At 37.1% G+C, this 20,454-nt stretch overlaps 1 protein-coding gene across 2 annotated transcripts in view; it reads right to left on the bottom strand.

The window, feature by feature from the left end:
• The window catches only part of LOC148674518 (leucine-rich repeat transmembrane neuronal protein 4-like), a 157,904-nt gene extending 139,131 nt beyond the window's left edge, over window positions 1-18,773 (bottom strand). Inside the window, exons 1-2 of one of the 2 annotated variants that reach the window (XM_088624698.1) lie at window positions 17,875-18,773; window positions 2,053-3,643 (exon numbers count right to left, since the gene is read on the bottom strand). In XM_088624698.1, the coding sequence (XP_088480824.1) occupies window positions 2,097-3,643; window positions 17,875-17,878 (1,551 nt within the window). In that variant the 5' untranslated portion in view covers window positions 17,879-18,773 and the 3' untranslated portion in view covers window positions 2,053-2,096. The remainder of the gene's footprint in view (window positions 1-2,052; window positions 3,644-17,874) is intronic. The other variant, XM_088624697.1, reaches the window with a different exon arrangement.
• Between the last annotated feature and the right edge of the window lie 1,681 nt (window positions 18,774-20,454).

Below are 20,454 nucleotides of genomic sequence, written 5' to 3'. Positions count from 1 at the left end.
GTATAATAAAACAGTGTTGAGATAATTGAGATCATACTGTATGTGACCTGCTCTGCCAAATCCAGACTCTTCAAATTTGATTCTCAAAATGTGACACATTTGTTTATGCACATACCCTAGTTTCTAACGTTACCTATGGAAATCTGAAAAAGAAAAATACATTTTCTATGATTTAGTATATTTAGATACATTCTGACAGTGAGATTAATTAATACTGTTATTGTAATTTATTTTGTGAAGTTTTGGGAAACCGCACAATTTGACTTCAGTTTTCGGAAATGGTTGGAACAGGTCCCATGCTATGCAATGAGGCAATAATAATTAGAGAGAAGGTTCTCATAAAACAAAGAAAATCATATAGCAAAATAAGGACTCGAAAGAAGAGTAAAAATGAACAGATACTGGATGTTACTAAGAGTATCGTATTATGCCTTTACATTGGCAAATGTACACTGTCAAGAAGAGAAGCAAAATAGGTAGACTTCAGATGAGTACTGTAGATTCCATGTGTGCTATAATTTAGAATACAGATTTGACTCTACCTAACAAACCCTCTTGGAAAACATTAAATTAAATAAAGATAGCATGCTTTATTGGCCCCAGTTAATCCACACTCATATCATACTACATCTATATACACTGTATTGCCCCTACAAAAATCAATAGAAACTAAAATACATATCAGTTTCTTCATAATTGTACAAAGTCCAGGAACCTCAAAAACACAGTTGAATTGCCCTGCCATTTTGAAACACTTGCATGGCCATAGCATAAATCACAACCTTCTGTGTGAGCATCTGTGTGAGGCTCTGCATGATGCCTAAGACCATGCTATCCCAGTTACCCGCTGTGTTAACATCTGTTCCATTTTTGTGTTTACTGTTGCGTTTCATTCCTATTATATCTGTGCCAAGACTGCTCATTATAATATGGCAGAGCCCTGTAATAATTAGAGAGTTGAACATGCAGTTGTATAATTAACGTAGCTGAACAGAAAACTGAATAAGTTTACACAATGATACCTCAGTGAGGCGATCCAGAAGAATGATTTATTTTATGCTGGCAATTAATTTTCTTTGAAGAAAGAACATAGAACAATAGACTACTACATATGAAAACTGACAGAGCTATAGGGTAGACAATGGAAACCTGAAAATATCCAATGAGATATGCACATTTTAACAAATTTTATCAAGTTAAATAAATGCAGTAAGGCAACTTTCGAATCTATTACAGGACATCTTATTGAAAAAAAGATGCTACCGGCTGTATTCACATAACTTCTTCTCTCTGTAACCTGCTGTGACTCACATACTTTAGCTCTGCATAAATTAATATATATTTACATTACATTACAGCCCCTAAAACTGTTCAGATCACACAGTTTCTGATGGCTGTGAATAATGATGCAAAACAATTTGAATATGTGTCCTTGAATATATTATGATTCATTGATTCCTTAAACTTGAAGAAAGGCAGAAAGGAACCAAGAGAATGGAATCCTGCTGCAAGGGAAATCTCTAGATATGATACAGTGCAGATTAGTACAGTATGTAACATCTGAGACCAAGTATCTTTAGTTGCAGATGTTGAAATAAATAGATTATACAAAAAGATAATCTATGTTATATAACATATTTTCTCCAAACTCAAAATAAAATAATTCAGCTAAGCTAAAAAAAAAACATTAAAGTAAATAAAACTTTCACTGCACAGTAATTTGAAGTAATTCAGACTTCTGTATGATATTTACAATAGAAGTTATGTTAATAATTACATAATAAATAATACTAATACTATAATAAATACATAATAAAAAGTCATTAAAAATATTAAATATATAAACTAAATATATTAGTTTATTTATTTATCTGTATTTAAACACTTAGTAAGACTAAGTTTGGATTCAGGGCTGTTTAACAGTCCCTAGAAAGAACAGTAGTTGAGTCATTACAGTAAGCATCTCAATTACAGTGCATTGGAAGCCTTATTTTCTATCATCAAACAAATGACCGAGACAATTCCACCTTTCAAAAGCACTGAAAAATTTACCTCTCATTCCCCGCAGTGGAAATGGTTTTTAGGAGGATGGCGGATCATACCTCGCATTCTCTGGAGCCTGAGATGGTGTAGGTGCAGGGTCCTGTCCCGTTAACCAGCACATCCATGGTCTCAGAGTTTGTGGGTTTGTAGTCCACATAATACTCCTGCAGGGGGGAGCTGAGTGTACGCTCGGCCTCCCGTGCCTTTTTCCTGCGTTTGCGGACCATAGAGTGCTGCTGCAGCTGCTTCATGCTGCTTGGGTACCGCTTCCATGAGACATAGATCACCAGGAGGATCATGGCCACTGAAAGAAAAAGTGCCACGCTGCCTGCAATGATCTTGTGGAAGGAGACGTGCTCGAACTCTGGCTCCGGGGATGAGGTGGAAGCACCTGAGGGTGAGGGACTTGGAAGGACTCCTTGGGACTCCTCCTCTCCCAGCTTGGGCGCAGTAGGCCTTGGGGGTAGCCTGGGTTTTGGTGGAGTCTGGGCAGGAGGGAGAGGCTTTTCAGTAGAAGGTGCAGGTGTCTCTTTACAAATGCTGTAAGCCTCCACAGCGTCCATCACTTTTTCCCCTTGCACCTCCTTGGGACCAGCACAAATCATGGTGGTCTCCTTGTTCCCCTTGAAGTTTTTGAGCCAGGATACCAGGGGGCAGATGCTAGGGCTGCAGTCCCACACATTGCCAGCAAGGCTAATGGTGGTCAGGGAGATCCAAGCAGCAACTGCCTCCTGAGAGACGTTGCTGAGCTTATTAGAGTCCAAGTTAAGGGTCTGAAGGTTAGGCAAGCACTGATAGATGCTGGCCTCCGCCACTTGAATATCATTTCCTGAAAGGTCCAGCTTCTGCAAGGAGGTCCAAGTCCAGGATAGACCCTGACTGATGGAACGGATGCGGTTCCACTGCAAATAGAGTGCACGCAGGTTGAAAAGGCGTGGGAAGTGGGAAAAGTTGATCTTAGAGAACTGGTTGTGCTCCAGATGTAGTTCTGTTAGCTTGAGCAGCCCTGCAAAGGCATTGCGTGTCAGGCTACGTAGGCGGTTGTAGCCGAGATCCAAGAATTCCAAGTTGCGGCAGTCCTGGAACACTCGGACAGGCACGCTCTTTAGGGAGTTGGAGCGCAGGTGCAGGCTGAGCAGCTTGCGTAGCCCCTGGAACTGCCCAGGTTGCAGGGCTTGTAGCTTGTTGTAGGACAAGTCCAGGTTACGCAGGTTGGGGACAGAATGGAAAGTGGTATTGTGGAGCTCTGTGATCTTATTGGAACTCAGGATGAGCTCCTTCAGTCGGCGGATGCCTTGGAAAGCATTGCTGTCTACACTGTTGATGTAATTATGGTCAAGGTAAAGCCAAATGAGTTGATTGAGGCCAGAAAACTGGCCGGCTCGCAAGCTTAGCAAGCTGTTATAACGGAGGGAGAGGCCTTGGCAGCCTGCCGAAACATTGTTTGGTACGTCACGGAAGGCATTGGACTCACAGTATACAATCTTCCCATCACAGCGGCAGCTCCTAGGGCATGGTCTTTCCCCCAGACAGAGAGACACGAGAAGCCAGGCCTGAAGGAGTAGAGACACAGCCAACCATCCACCTCTCATTAAGAACCCTGTGAAGACAAATTCAGAAGATTTTCTCTCATCAAGGTGGTTATGGACTTGTAATTCACATTTATAGGTTAAACAGCTATCTAAGCCATAGCCAAAGCCTAACAGGGTAATATAGTAAACATCCTTCCATGGTTTGGAGACCCAAAACCCTACAGGTTTTATAGCAATCTGAAATCCTTCAGTGATAAAGACTTTCAAACAGTGATGTTTAAGAATGGTTACTTCAATAATGTGCAAAAGCTCAGGCAGAATGAAAACTAGAAGTAGCTCTCCAGGACTGGAAAGGAATATAACTAGGCTTAACACTGAAAGGACAGGCTTCTCCATCTGTAGTGCTAACTAGTTGTTTTATTTTACCCACATGACCAAAGGGATAAAAAATAAAAATGCAAACCAGCTCATTTAGATTAAAATGCAAGAGGTGATGTTTATGTACATAAACCTGGAGGCGTTCAATTTAGATTTTGCACTTCACTCTGAACTAGAATGAAGCACTTAAGGACACTGAATGATTCATTGCTAGATTTTTTAGAGTAAAATATATTTTTCCTATAAACTTCATTTCAGGTTTAATTTATTGGTTACAATGTCAAAAATAAAATCTAAAAATGGTTTGGTTTGTTATTTTAACCCTACCACAACCCAATTCCATTTTGTGCTATAATGACTTTGTGATAAGCCCGTTTAAATGAAGGTTGTGTCTAATATTATAGCAAACCACTTCAGGAATCATGAACCGTTTTAGTACAGCAGACTGACTTTAACAGTGCCTCAAATATAACAGATATACTGTATGAGGATCTACTGAAAACATTATGATTAGAATCTAAAAAATAGACAAAAATGTGACCAAAAAAAAAGAGACAAGACAATCAAACTGGAAAAGTATAATATTAATTTCTAAGGATAGTGTATACTCTATGTGTTACATGATACAACACATACAATATATTTCAACTTGAGACACCTGCAGAGCTCTCTTCAGCATAATGGACAGCACATGGTAATGGAAAATGGGTTGTTCAGTATGGTTAATGGTTTGGTTCACACATTTTATATTTTGCATTCTGTAACTACTGTATATGTTACAATTTAAATTTCATATTTTAAAGTCTACATTTTGGCTTTCTTCTATATCATTACTGACCACGTGAAGAACTATGTGAACCCATTTTGTTTGCAAGTTAAAAAGAGAGAAACCTTTGCGCTGCAATCAAAATGTTATCAATATTGCCAGTCATAATCTGTGAAGTGTAGACTAGAATACCCACTGGAGAGTAACCTCCACATGCAAATTCACACTTATGCAGCTTGCCCAAAGACAAAACAGCAAAGCAAGAAATAGTCTTAAACATATATAAAACATAATGGGCCAATATTCATAAAGCCTTTTTAATAACGCTAGTTTAATAACACTAGATACTAACATTAGTTTTAATGAAAGTAAACAATTTTTCACTATGAAGAATTTGGCTGCTTCTATAATGGCTGCTGCTACTACTATTTTATCAATCTAATTGACATCTGCAATGCCTTTAATATCTATGTTTTTCAATTTTAAGTATTAAACTCAATCTGGTGTGAAATTAATGAGTTTTTTAGTACCCATTGATCATAATTTTAAAATTATAAACACTTATCCAAAGAAAGTTCAGAATTCACATATTTCTCATTCTCACAGGTTATTAGCACAGCTTCTTTGATTAATTCTCTGATCAATTTCAGTACAATCCAAACTAATACAACTGTACAAAATTGTGTTAAATCAAAATACCAGAGTATTGTTACAGCAAATTGTGATTATTGAAGAATCTAGATACTGTACAAAGGGTAACACCTGACTTGTGTCAGCATTTTCAGTTCTCAGGAGCTTCAAAGCAAGGGGATATTTGCTGAGATGTACAGTAGGAATCCGAGATTCAGTGATCAAAGCAATCGTAAAGTTTACCTTGATTTACCTTAGTTAAGTAAGTTTTCGATAAATGATTAGATGTCAATCATCACTTCAGAAAAACAGCATAAAACAGGCATGTTGGGAAGAAAAAGACAAGAAGACACAGCAGGGATGACTAGAGACAGAAAGGCAGAAGGCAAGAGCTCCTAATCCTGATGATCCAGAAAGCCCAGACTGTAGTTAGGTATTTGAAACTTGTTAAGACAGCTTGCTATTTTGTTGTTGTAGGGAACTACAAGTTGTAGGTTGTGGGGGAATAATCCCCCAGTTAAAAACAGCCTCTCCTTGTAAGTGGGAGATACGCATTAATATTCTGTTTGGTTTTCAAGGAAGCTTTATCTCTTATTTTGGCCTGTATAGGCATTATATGAGTGTTGAATACTTGGTAGGAATCTGTAGTTTTTCAGGGTGGTTAGGACATTACAGTAGGCCTCTGAAATGTCTTGCTGGTAAATGTGTACATAGTGTAACTTGTGTGTTGTATTTTTATGTTGTGTGTTGTTTTGTATATAATTATTAATAAATATTTGTTTAACCCAGTGTGTATGAATTATTACTCTTTTCATCAAAGCTGTGCCAGAGACCAAAGAACTCAGGTGCTTCCAATTATACCAATGTCTTGGGTAAATACTTAGCACAATCTCCAAGTTGGGAGTTATGATTATTTTAATTATTGATTTATCGGCTTGGTCATTTTCTGATATTCACCATTTTCATAACCACCTAGCTATTTGTAAAAATATATTTCTATTTCTCTTCTACAATATGTCTGTTCCAGCATGTAGGCTCCAGATCTATTCAACTACAATATGCTAATTCTAAATGAGATGAAAGTTTTGATTGTGTAAGGTCAGAGGAGACACTTAAAATAATGAATATCCTGGCTAAATTGAGTCTTACTCAATCCAGGCAGATACTTATCAGAAAGAATGACAAGCACTATCATTGCTCATATGAGCCTGTGTGCACACAGAACAAAATCCAATGAAGCCTCCTTATGTGGAGAAAATAATTGCATTAATGTTCCAAATTTTGTAAAGAACTTGCTTTCCATTAATTGTTTGATACAGGAGTCAGCTTCATTATTTAATTTCATGTGCAATATTTGTGAGGCAATTTTTATTTTTAAGATCAGTTTCAATACCTTATCCATAGCTAAGAATTCCACTAAGAGTGTTTCAGCAGTGCTTAAGCAACATATGCTAAATAACACATTATTTTATGTACACTATGCATATGCTTATCCATATGGGTTGTTTTGGGACTTTTTTAGGAATATCTTTTTAACTCCAACTGATTCCAGATGGAGAAATCCATGAGGTTTTGCTTACAAAATGGGAAACAAACTGCCATCCATCTCTCAAAGGAGTTTAACAAAAAGTTAAGAATTCCAAATCTTTTGGAAATATCCGTATGGTAAAATTGACAAGATACAAGCTGTTTTGGCAATGGTTCAGCAGCTTCTATGTACTGAGAATGCTAAATATTATCAGCTATTGTTACACAACCCCCACCTAAAATATCCCATCATTAAATGTACAGTACAGAAACATTTTAATCTTTTTTTTCTTACATCAACCAAATACCTTGAGATTTTTTATATATGAAGCATGTTTTCTTTTGTCAATATAGGAATTTGAAAATTAAATTGATATATTCCATTCTGGTTATCTGCATTGGTCATTAAACAGCATATATAGAGACATTTATCTTACTTTATATAAACTCATAAGATATATGCCTCTCTTTTCAGACATGCCAAGATGTTTAAAAGCAACTACAAATGCTACTATGGTAAAAATGATAATTCTATATCTTTTTACAGATGTATTTGAATTTAATCCTCTTAAACCTGTGAAGAAAAATGCTTATCTGAAGTCAAACATTTTAAAATCAGCTGCAAAAAAGAAACAAAAGCCTACTGTACATTATTCAACACTATTCAGTGGCAACACCTATACAGTACCTATTTAGTTTTTCAGTTCCCTGTGGGTTTCCCTCGTACCCTCATGTTTTTTTTTAGGTAATGGTTATGGAGGAAATGTTTTGGGACAATTTGTGGGAATGCAGACAAATTTCAGAGGAGAAAGCTGCCACCCTTCGCTTCCAAAAAAACATCCCCACTGAAACTCAACACGTGGCACTTCCAATTCATTACATTGCAGCTCTACCTGTATATTTAATACAACCTTCAGCTTCATTGCTATATTTATCTGGCTACAGAAATAGCAATTTAACTGCTTGATTGTACCTAAACTCTGCAGTGCCATATTTGCAATTGTTTCTAGTTAAATATTACTAAGCAAATTGAGTAATACATGGATAGTTTTGCTCAACTAACATCTTTGCTATGACATTGCAGAGTGTTGACAAAATCTAACACTAAGGGCAGAAAAATGTTAAAAGTGATTAATCAATACAGCTATACTACAGTATATTTGCTTACTATCTGTGGGATGACTTTTCAACAAAATGCTTTTGGTATATTTTTAAAGAGGGTTCAGTTAAGCAAAGATATATGGTCAGACATAAATCTGAGAGAAATAACCACAATCTCTGACTTATTCAGCCATGGTAAAACATATTAAGTGTAAGCACAAATGCACCAACAGCTGACTTATGGGAAATCTTAAGGTGAATTACCAGGAAAGATGATAAGACTTTTTGGCAGCGAAATTTGTGAAGAATACTGCAAAATAAATAAGTACATAAATTAAAATGGACATTTAATTGCTTAATAAGGTCCTCCTCCTCCTCAAAACTTTTTTTATAACATGTTGTGTCATGATCTTGGCCTTTATTGTATTTTAAGTGATAGAAACAGTACACATTGTGTATTTGGCCTTTACAAAAAACAAAATGAGGACCTTAATGTTCAGAACACCACTTAAAGAAGATGTGTAAATTTGAGTGGGATGCAGCCATGGGAAGCTGTCTGTGTTCACAGTGGGGGAATCAGAGAGAAGGTATGAGACTATACATCAGTACAAGGGGCTGTGACAGTGTCCATCACAACACTGTGGCTAGAGCACTGCGTAGGAGGCAGATTCCATATCTACATGGCTGATAAAGTAGAGAAACACTCTGTATGTACGGACATCAGGGTTTGATTATGAGTTACAGTCACCAGAGGGGGGAGAGATTTTTCTTGGCCTCAGTAGCTCTGTGAAACAAATTACCTACAAATTAAAAACAATATCCCGCACAGAACTGGGAGATAAACCCTGTAGGATTATGGAGTCCTGTCAAAACAAGCAGTTAAAATCCTCTAAGACTCATTTCATAGGAAAACTTAAATGATTCCTGAAGAATCCTACTGTATACCTTACATGTTTTGTAGCCTGTAGATTAGCAATAATTTAACTCCTCATATAGTAAATTGTTCTACAACAGTCTCCCACTCAGCAATAATATTCAATATGCCCCCTGAGAAGTTTAAAGCATTAAATTGCAGCTGAAGGCTTTGAAGACCCTTTATCATCTGATTTACCTTCCATCTCTCACTCAATTAAACAATTGAATTGTAGCTGATTGTTAAAACGTTGTTTTTTTCAGTTAAAAAAACTTGGATGATTTTATTAAGTACTATGATCCCAGAAAACAACTGTTGTGTGTAAGATATATGGAATGTAAGGATTGTAATTAGAGAACATACAGTAGCTGCTTTTTTGGTGCGAGGGTTTGAAAGTGTCATTTCCACCTGTTTAAACATCCTTAATTGGAAGCACCAATTAGGGGAAAAACCTGTTGAGCACAATATAGAAAGCAATGATATAGAAAGCACTTACTTAGCAAATTGAGTACTCCAAGGATAGTTCTGTTCAACAAACATCTTTGCTATGACATTGCAGAGTGTTCTCAAAATCTAACACTAAGGGCAGAAACATGTTAAAAGTGATTAATCAAAGTATCCTGTGCTACTTGCAACACATATACTGCATCCTTAAACATAACAGAAATAAAAAGAAATCATTCTGCCACAGTAAAAATAAAATAAAACTGGGATGAAAGACAAAATAGTAAGACAAGCACAAGTTAAAACTATAATGCATTAGCAGAGAAAGCAGAGCAAAAAAGATATTCATTCAGTGGTAAACTTGTAGGTATAGAATCATTGATCGCAGTAAAGAAAGAATATCATTGAGCAGGGTTTTCGGTAAAAGTCGACAACAGTGTAAGGGTGATAATAGGTGCTTTCTAAACTGAGGTGTCTTGAGTAGATTTCAAAAGATGGTCAGGAACTGAGAAGTTCTGATTTAAATGGATAATTTACAGTATTCCACCTAAGTGGAGTGAGGTACCTGAATAAAACGGTGCTGGTGGTTTGAGAATGAAGAAAACAGTCAATCAGTCAGTCAGTCAGAGGAAGAGTGGAGAGGTCAGGAGGGGATACTGGGAGAGATGAGGTACTGGAGAGAGACCGGGGTAGAGTGATAGAAATTGGTTGGCAAAAAGTGTTTGAAATTGATGGGTGTGGCCATTGAGAGACAATACAGGGACCAGTTTAAAGTTGTGACATTAGTAAAATGAGATGGAGAGAAGAGAAGGCAGAGTTATGTGCTGGAAAGGGCAAGTAGCGCTGGCTGACTAGTCCATGAGGGAAAGCACCTGGATTTTCATTGTGCATGAAAATCATACAGGAATTGTGTATACAAGATAACATGGAAGGGGAAGATGCTGTTCATTATTTTAATTTTAGTTTTCATGAAGAAGTGGCAGAAATGGCCCGGAGTAGAAATGTGATGGGAATAGAGAGGTTCAAGAATAATACCAAGGTTCTTGGCAGAAGAGGAATGGAAGATACTACTGTAGGTTAACATAAGGGGAAAAGGGGGAGGGAAAAAAAGAAGGTTATCCTCAAGAGGTTACATTTGAAACAAAGGAAATGCATCCAAATAAAGATGACAGAGAGACTGAAATTAAAATGGGAGGAGGCAATGATATTAGAGGGAGGAAAAGATCTGACCATTATCTGCATAGAAATTACATGGAAAGCTGTGGAAGGAAAGCAGAGGTTGTAAGCAATGGGTGTAAAGAGAGAAATGCAAGGGACCCAACAAAGACTGGAGGACACCAGAGAACACCTTAGGTTAAAGGAGAATCAGTTGTATGTTATGCTAGTGACTACCAGGCAAGCAACTGCTGACAGAAGAATATCATAAAGCAAAATCAAAAGCAGCAAAGAGTATGAGGAGGTTGAAGACTTAGAGAATCTTAGAGAAGCAGCACAAAGAGCAGTCAAATCTGTGAGTATTGGTAAGCAGGCTGAGGTGATTCAAGCAGCAAGTTGTGAGAGAGGTGCTGTAAGTGGAGAGTTGGCAGTGAACTGCCTGTTCACTGATTTTATAAACAAAGGGGAGACAAGAAACAAGGAGATGCTTCAACAGATAGATAAATCAAAATGGCCGGTCATGCACAGAAAACTAATTGCGAATATGAAACAAATTTATTTTTTAATCTTTTGAAGATGATAATGTGGATAGAAACTGTAATTATCAGCCTACAGATTCTGAACACAGGTCTTCCAGAAGTGAGGAAAAGGCTGAACACACTGTCACCAAGCATGAACTACAAACAACTGTATCATGGTCAAAGTGATAGGATTTTTTATTTTTCTCATTTGTATTATTTTTTTAAAGGCTACACTGTAAAGTGCTTTGTGATGGGTGCACAAAAAAGAGACTTCTAGAATTTTATTTTTTATGGCTATTGCTGCCGGTGTTGTTATTGTTGTTTGAATGTTGCATAACCTAGTGCAATTCTAAAATGACCTTCTATCTCTTCATACCTTGTTTTTTCCGTTTTTAATTTATTAATAGTATTAATTTGGCTGATGTTTCTATCCCCAGCAAGTGATATTTGTGCCTATTTATACAGGTGGGTATTTTACTGAAGCAATTTGAGTGAAGTACCTGCTTCAAGGCTACAATAGCTGTCTTCTACCCACGATTTGAACTCACGACCTTCCTATTATGAGTCCAAAGTCCTAATCACTACTCCAAACTGCTATCTGCCATTGATTTTTTATTGTTGTTGATGTTGTTTTATTTTATTTTTATACTTGTTTTTGTTATTATCAGTACAAGTGCAATATAAAAATCTTCTTATACATAAAACCAATAACAAAAGCATGACCTTAACCTACTCTGGTCCATTACAAATAAAAGGTACTGCATATACAGCACAGTGTATACTGTATTCATAATAGTATAAAGAATCTCAATAGGATTTTATTGAGATGTGAAAAAACATGCAAGATATTTTTTTTCCAAGTGAGAGAACAGCAAACGTTCCTCGTTTATGAAGAATTTAGTTTTTGCCACTTGGTCTTATACTAAAAATTATATAGAACAGGGGATCCCAACACTGTTCCTGGGGACTCACACACTTGCTTCTTTTCATTGCAGCCAAGCTCTTTACTTAATTGAATTCTTACTGTAATTTAACTAAGTTCTTGCTTCATTGCAAGCTTTCCATCTGTTATTTTTTTTTACAAAAAGTCAGAAAAGTGACTCATTTAAACAACAGGTGGAAGGTAATCTCCAACAACAAAAAACAAATACTTTTCTGCTTTAATAATGAATGAATTTTGCATTTTATGAAGCCCAAACTAATACTATCATTATCTCACTCAAAGGTTTGTTTATGTAATGGAGAAATCAGGTGAAAAACAAACCATACTGTATGGGTTCCCAGAAAAAGGATTTAGAACCTATGATATAGAAGACAACCAAACTATAGTGTTTTTGTTACACATAACTGCCTTTGAAGACACCAACAAAATCAGCCTTTGAGAAACACCAGACTGGGAAGTTACATAAAGGACCATTTTCAATACAGGGATAGAGATAAGAGCCCTACTTTTCCAGCCCCCTGAAAACACAGATCTGTGAGGATACATATAGATATTGAAAACAAAAATGCTGCATCTGAAGTGGAAGTCAAACTCTGTTGCAACAGGTGCTATATTTGCATTCCCTCTAAGCGGCTCAAGGCACCAGTGCATGTCTAATGATAATGAAGACATAGAATTGTTTTCTTCATGAGCAAACCAGATTGAGAAACTTAAACCTTTTGTGGTTCCTGTAGATTAAAAAGCGTTGTTCTCCAAGATCCATCACCAGCCATAAAATGCAGCACTATAATAGATTAACTCAGTTTGTGCTGCAATTATTCTAAAATAATAAATTCAACAGTTATTTTAATGAAATAATCATTCAATAATGGCAAACAGTACATACAATTCATTTTTGAACAGGTTTTATTTCATATTCATTACATTTAAAACATACTACAAATTATTCTGTAATTGGGAATTGATTGGGGACAGACTCACTCACTTCTCTTTCAGTCTTTTCTTTATTTTACAAGAATAAATCTCCAGTTATAAGAACAATTTTATGACCTGACTGACAGGTCTTATTTGCACCGCCTAAATGATTTGAAATATTTGAGTTTAAATTTCCATGATGCAGTACACGATTGTCCCGATTACAGTAGCATGGGAGCTTGTCTTGATTACTAATGGGACATTTCCTAGTCCATTCCTAATAGTCCTGAGAGATAGAGGGCAATACCTGCCACTAGTGCACTAGATTGGATGACATCAGTTTTGAGACAGGAACTGACCTGTGGGACTGCTGATACACAGCAATGAAAATTTCACCTAATGGAAAAAAATACAAACAATTCAACACTGACAATTTATTTACTGTTGATACAGTAGTACTATTTGTTCTCGAGACCTAATTTTCCCTGATGGGAACAGTTAAATCTGAGTAGATCCAGAACAATTCTCAGCATCACCTATCATCATACCTCAGAAAACAGAAATGACTCCAACTTCTGCTCCCCAGACAGGCTTTCATCTACAACAGTTATCTGTTTTGACACTCTCCTGCTATATTACATGGGAGAGCTCTTAGACGTTTAATCATGGGCAAACAATCTGTCTTAATGTTCCCTGGTGCTCAGTTCAGTACAATATTCAAACTGGTCATATGAATTTCAAATTGTATTTTTATTCAATAAAAATATATAACTCTCAGTGATCATCTTCATTCTTCTACCACTATGAACACATATTGCATGAAGCAGAGAGCAATTTGTAGGAATCTTGTTTTTTTTTAAGAAGTATTTTAGATACTGTATAACCTGCTTTCTAAAGCTCCCAACAAACTGCCATAAATCTTTTTTCCACCGTCTTTTAAGCTGTTTCTGTCTCTAGTAATTGTGTTCCGTACAACTGCTTGTTTTTCAGAAAGAAAACTAAAACCCAACCAAGATTGTACTGAGTAGGCAAACATTAGATTCATCCTGGTTCAATTTTGCACAGGTTGAAGACCACATTTATATTCACTGATTAATCTCCCAGCCAAACCCTGTATGGCGTGCATAGTAATACACACATGAACTGACTGAACTAGCGAATTTGCGTGGCCATTGATCGTTTGGTAATTTTATTATGTACTGTTGTGTAACATGGAGAACTATCTTCTGCGTCTGGCTCTATCTGAGGTACTCCGTTCACCCCCAAAAAAAAGATTTATTATGTACAGTATTGGAAATGGCAAGATGACTTCTTCACTGAAGTGCAGGCAAAGGTACACTTACTGTGGGTATTCCACGTTGCGCCAAGCGGCACGCCACAAAGACAGAACGTGTATTTTTTTCTGCAAATAAAACACATACTGTATACCCTGCCCTCAGTGGGATAAAAAACTAATTATGATTTGATTCATGAAGAGAACACCCGAAGCAAATTAATTGACTCGGCTGAGACGCACAAGACATGCGGTCGCGGCCAAGTGACTTTCCTGCTAAACTATTCTGATTTAAGGTCTGGTTCTACCGCTTATTCATGAAGAGTCAAGTAACTGCTTTTGTGCAAACTATCGTACAGTAGTTTGAAAAACAATATCTAAAACACTGATGTCCGATACCAAGTACAGTAAGACTTGTTTTTATTAGTGCCATAATTTTAGGGTAAAGACCTGATTAAATCAAAAGCAGCACACAAGCACTGTACAGCAAAGCGAATAAACCACATTCGCTTTGATTTAATCCCCTCTTGGGGGCAGTCAGCTCCGTTATAGGAGGGGCACCACCAATGGTTAAAGGATAATTACATGATTAAGTGGCTGAGGGCCCGCTGAGGATTTTATTGGGCCACTTTGCTAATTAAACTCGCAGCCGGAGCAAAAACCAAAGCAGGGACAACCGTGTTGGTCCAGTAGCGCTCTCCTTCAAAGTCTGCAGGTGTAGTCATACTAAATCATCATCATTATTATTATTATTATTATTATTATTATTATTATTATTATTATTATTATTATTAAAACGATGATGATGATGGTGATGATGATGATGATCAGTTTGATTAAGTACAGTAGACGATTGCACTGCGGACAAAGAATGTACCTGCTTTGCGTACTGTATTACTTTTGCCTCTTTTCTCGGGGTTAAATAACAAACCTTGAGGGCCACTAGGATTCTTTCGACTAATAATGAAGACATTTAATTTTGTTTAATAGAAAGCGCCAGCTCCCCTACTCCTCCGTGACGGTCATTAATAGAAGAGTCCAGATGTTTCCAGCAGGTATTTTGCAAAGTATTCTGTGCCAGAGCGGCACTACCGCTTGGTATTTTTTTAACTGTTCCTTTTTTTAAGCGGAAGCAACGGTAAACACGACTGAACGCCTCCGCACCTTGTTCGGTTATTAATTTGTATTTGCGAAAACAAGAACAGCTTTTAAAAATAATTTCGCAGAGGCACTGATAGACTACTGTATATCTTGGTACGCTTTATGTAATTAAATCAGTTGCCGTCTGTATCACAATGCAAGTTCACAGTTTTATCCCAAATAATCCCATGTAAAGCACAGATGTTGTCTAATTTACAGTATCATTGATTCGGGGATCAGATAGCACAGAGGCGCATACGCAAGTATCTAATACTGTACAGTAGTTTACGCAAAGGACATGAATGTCAGAGCTACAGTATGTATTATAAGAGAGGAATCACGGTCTCCAGTTTTTAGGCTATTATAGAAACTGTTCTTTGTGTAATGGTGCATGTTATTCACATTGTAAATTTAACGCATAAGGGACTCGAGTAGAACGTCCCAGGCTTCAAGCGAATTTAGAAATGTGCATATAACTTTTATTGTAAAACGCAGCTTTCATAAACAATTCCATGTGCTGTTATACAGGCTTGCATTACATAATACCATAGCAACAGAAAAAAGCTACGTTTTCATCTGACGACGAAATCCTTTAAAAATGCTGCTAAGTTTTTTAACTAAATACGAATGTCCAACTGCCACAGTTCAATATAAATCATTTCGAACTGTAAAGACTGCAGTTCGACAAGGGAGACTATTCACAACCGATCGTACTAGTGTATCTGCTCTGTGTCATTTATCGGGAAAATTACCAAGTGCAGGTTCAGTTTAATCTCTGGTTGACTTTGGGCCTCCGCACGACAGGCTACAGACACATTTCATTAGATAAATCATTAAATCAGCATGTAGGCTTTCGTCAGATTTCTTTCTTTCCCGATTAAAAAAAATATCGATTTTGTTATAGAACTTCAGTCATTGGAGCGATATAACAAGCAGGTGTTACGATTCATCTTTGTTTGGAAGACTGTCAAAATGCTCATCTGTGTATAACCTAAACAGTGGATGCAGACAAATACAGTACCAATGGCCAGAAGGAAATACAGGGCAAAAACCCCCGCCTTAATTGTTCCCATAACCGTGCACTAATCTAACACATCGGAGAAGAGTGAAACTAGACATTAGGACGGAGTAGATGATCTACAGTCACTAAATATCAGATTATTAAAAATTAACACGCACACAAATAAATTCATCGATATACGAGTTTGACCAGACGGCTTCAGATCTTCTATTGCAAAGTTATTATTGAATCCCAGCACATACTGCATATACTGTACGTCGCACAACAATTATGAGGTGCCCTTAACCTGTGTTGCTCATCCTTCTCCACAACAATTACAATGTCGCACAGAGCATCAATTAATCCCGCACTCAACGTTACCTTCACTTTCTTTGAAGGGAGAAGAGACGGAAGCAACAGTGTTGCACATAATGAAAGTATACTCTAGACCGACGATAGAAGAAACATAGAAACGGTCAGTCTAGGGCCCGAAAGTTGCAGAGAAAACTGCATCCAACCCCGTCTTTTACTTTTGTCCTGCATCACCACCAGAACTTAAATCAACCCCAATAATAGTAATTGATGTTATGCTTGTGAGCCCCCAGTAATATTTGTATTAATCTTACAGATTTATCATTCACTTTAACAAACCGCATAACCTGTGGATACCACAGTTTCCCGCAGGGTAAAGTTGCTCGGCTTCCGGCGTTAGCCCTTATTAATAGTTCAGTCAACTGATACTACTATGTCCTAATTTATCTGCCAATCAAGGACTGAAGTTTTTAACCTGTCTGAATCGTCAATGAATCCAGTATTGGTACTGTAGTTGAATAGTAACACCGTGATGTGTTTTAACATACCGTTTGGGTAATAAGGAGACGCACTTAAGATACATCGATTTACAAATAAGACACTAAAGCATGGTGTAATTTTGGATCAGAACGGTTTGCGTCAATTAATTTTCTGTTTTGTGGGGAATGTTTTTAATGCGAGCTTTCGTCTCCTTTTTTGTATGTGCCAGAAACCAATGCACAAGTAAGTCACCGCGTTAGTGTTTATTATAAGCGTACAAGTAAAATAATTTTTCTCGGGTTGTAAGTGGCAGTACAATGGAAAAACGGTAACCCCAAAATATTCTGCAGCGCTACAGACACGAGAGACATGCACCTGCTGTACTTTCAACAAAAAAAGCGTTCACGTACTGTACCATTCAGTAATAAGAAATTATTCAGCAATAATTTTTACTGCTATCACCACAACTGTCAGTTCCACTACCAGTATGTTACTGCAACCGCTACAGTTGCTACGACTATAAATAAGTATGGAGAATTACCTTTGTTTAATACCTATTAAGCAAGATAATGTGAATATTCACCTGCCATAGCCTAGCATCAGCTCCCTTTGCATTTCTGTAGGTGAACGCTTGATACTGTATATTTTTAAGCTCCAAAACAAACATACGCACACAAAAACGTTGATTTACAAACATCGGTATATCTTTATAAAGACCAAATTAATGCCATGAAAATACTACAGTTACTTTACAGCTTTAGTACCATTTTGTGGTTATTCAAATATGCTTTATTTTCTTACCCATGACTGGCAATCTGATATCAGGCTCCTTTCCCCGGGTCTAAAGCCTTCTAGCGCCCGACTCCAGAGTCCGCATGACACGCACTCTTCTCACAAGGCACCGCGCCTTTGAGGGTCCGGTTCTAAACCCGATCCGACCCGACAGAGCAGATAAGCGCCCGCTGCCGCCTCCACGCACACACAGGGTGCACCTGCCCGCTGTTGCGTTCCTGAGGTACGGCAAGTGTGTGCAGCCTCGCACCCAGATTTCAATCCCACGATCTCCCTCCAGCCATGCAGCATCTCTCAGACCTCCACCGCAAACAGAAGAGCATCTAGTTTTCCCCTAAATTCGGGACGCGGAAAGAATAATAATAACAACAACAATAATAATAATATTATTGTAAATAATAATGAGAAGGAACCAGAAAACGAATGAAATGCAATCAAATCCGAAATAAAGTTTAGGGAAGCCAGATACTACTTCTTAATTTCTTTCCTTCCGTTCCATCCATCCCTAATGCCACGATGTGTAAAGATCACTTTCCTGGTGAGGGTTTAGGTTTGCAAGAATAAAGTCGTCCACAAATCATAAGTTCCGAACCGAATGCTGTCAGGGACTCCGTTAAGGTTGCCACTGGCTGAAAGTCCGTATTCCACTGCCACTGGTCTGAGAACGAATTATGTGCGCGACTCGTTCGGTCTAACGCTGTTTGCAGGCAAACAGCCCTGGTTGAATGAATGCGCCTTCTTCTCCTTTTCTTTCTCCTTTTCGCTCGGTTCCAAATAGGACAGAGGTATAACAGGCGCTTGTGTAGAAGCAATGTTAAAGGCTGTCTGTCTCCGCTCAACTCCGCTCCGCAGAATGACTGTGAATGCCCTCTTCTGGCGAAAAGAGTCGCGTAATCCTTCCATCCTTCCTTCTCTTTTTCTCACACTCTGAAACAAATGCAAAATTGTACACGCAACTTCCCAGGTGGATTAAGCAGAGTTAAAAAAAGGAAACGAAAAAACAACACAAAATGATATATTACACTAATATTGCACATATGCAGCATTTTATCTGTCATTCTAATAGAAAGGAATGGACAGAATGTCTTGGGACAAATGATAGAATGATAGTTGCTGAGTATTATAAAACTGTAAATATAATAAGTATAAAATAATGCAATGGTGAAGGCGCAATTATTCAATTAGGGAAGTGTGTTGTACAGTATCACCGCTATCTTTCTTTAGTTTAACACAAGATTTGAATAATTTGGACATTCTCCCGCTTAGTTAAAAAAAAGCTAAATAGATCTGTGGAATTCTTGTAAAAATAATTCAGAACCTAAATGTTTTTTAACGTAAAATGTTCATTCAAAATGTGAACAACGGCTGAAGGACACAAGTGAAAATAAAAGGCACGTGCTTCTGGGACACTTACCACAAAGCGTCGTGCACACAAATCATACCACCCAGCCATGCTGTAGAAGGCGACTTTACCTTGTGTATGTTACAATTAATTTAACAAGGTAGGCTCAAGTGCCCCCTCTCGTTAATAACCTTTTACTTTTAGCTACTGTACAGCGCTTTGAGAAACTACTCTTTTTGAGACTTCCACCCATTTAGTGGTCTGCATTTCTAAGTCGAGTCCTTTGGATTGATTCAGATAAAATCAAAACGAAGAGAAAAAATGAAATATAACAAAATTAAAAGCTCTTTTTTATTATTTGGCAATAATGAGGTTTTAAATGTCTTCCTAGAAACAATCGGATGAATTAGGATTATATTTAGTCTTTAAAGGGTGGAATTCTGAAGGTCAAGATTTAATAGGTACAGTAGAAGTTTCAGCATCTGAGCAATATTTAAAAAATATTTTTAAAGGGAATTAACATCTTGCAAACTTTTTGACAGTGTTAATGTAATTACATTAGGGGTCTTGTTGTTTCTCTAATTTCTCCATGTTCCCGAAACATACAGATATGTACTGTATCATTACTACAGCATAATCTTCCCAGATTGCACCTAATTTCTCTTGGATTTCAGGTACAGTATGAATTTTACTGTTAGCACATACAGCTACTCTTTCTGAGGAACCATTACTCCACCTAAACATATAAAGTTGTATGGGGACTTGTAGATTTGATTCAAACTATAAAGTATTTATGGTAACTGTGATATAATCTGTTAGTTTTGTAAACAAAATAAAAAATACACAAAGGACTTAAACAACAGGAAAGTAATGCAACTGTACAATATACAATATGCACTTTTTCCAAACAATTTTCAGATCATTTTCCAAGAAAACATTTTGGGAAAATAAAATGAGCTCCATTTCTTTTTTTAATTTGTATCTTTCTTTCTCTGATTTTCTGATGAGATAAAACAGACATGAGAAAGTGTGTGCATTATTTTCAAGATAATGATACACTAATGCTAGAAAAAGAATGTATTGTAAATAAACAACAGCAGAAAGCCTAAACTTTTAGTAAAATGCAAATTCTGCTTTCATGATCAGATCTTCAGAATTGTTAATATACAGATCTATAAAATGGTTATGTTTGAGTATATTAATGTAAACAAACACTATGGGGAACAATATTAGAAACTTAATATTTC

This window comes from Lepisosteus platostomus, chromosome 3 (genome assembly GCF_059453375.1).
Source record: "Lepisosteus platostomus isolate fLepPlt1 chromosome 3, fLepPlt1.hap1, whole genome shotgun sequence".
NCBI classification, from domain to species: domain Eukaryota; kingdom Metazoa; phylum Chordata; class Actinopteri; order Semionotiformes; family Lepisosteidae; genus Lepisosteus; species Lepisosteus platostomus.
This window is presented reverse-complemented; position numbering and strand designations above follow the sequence as displayed.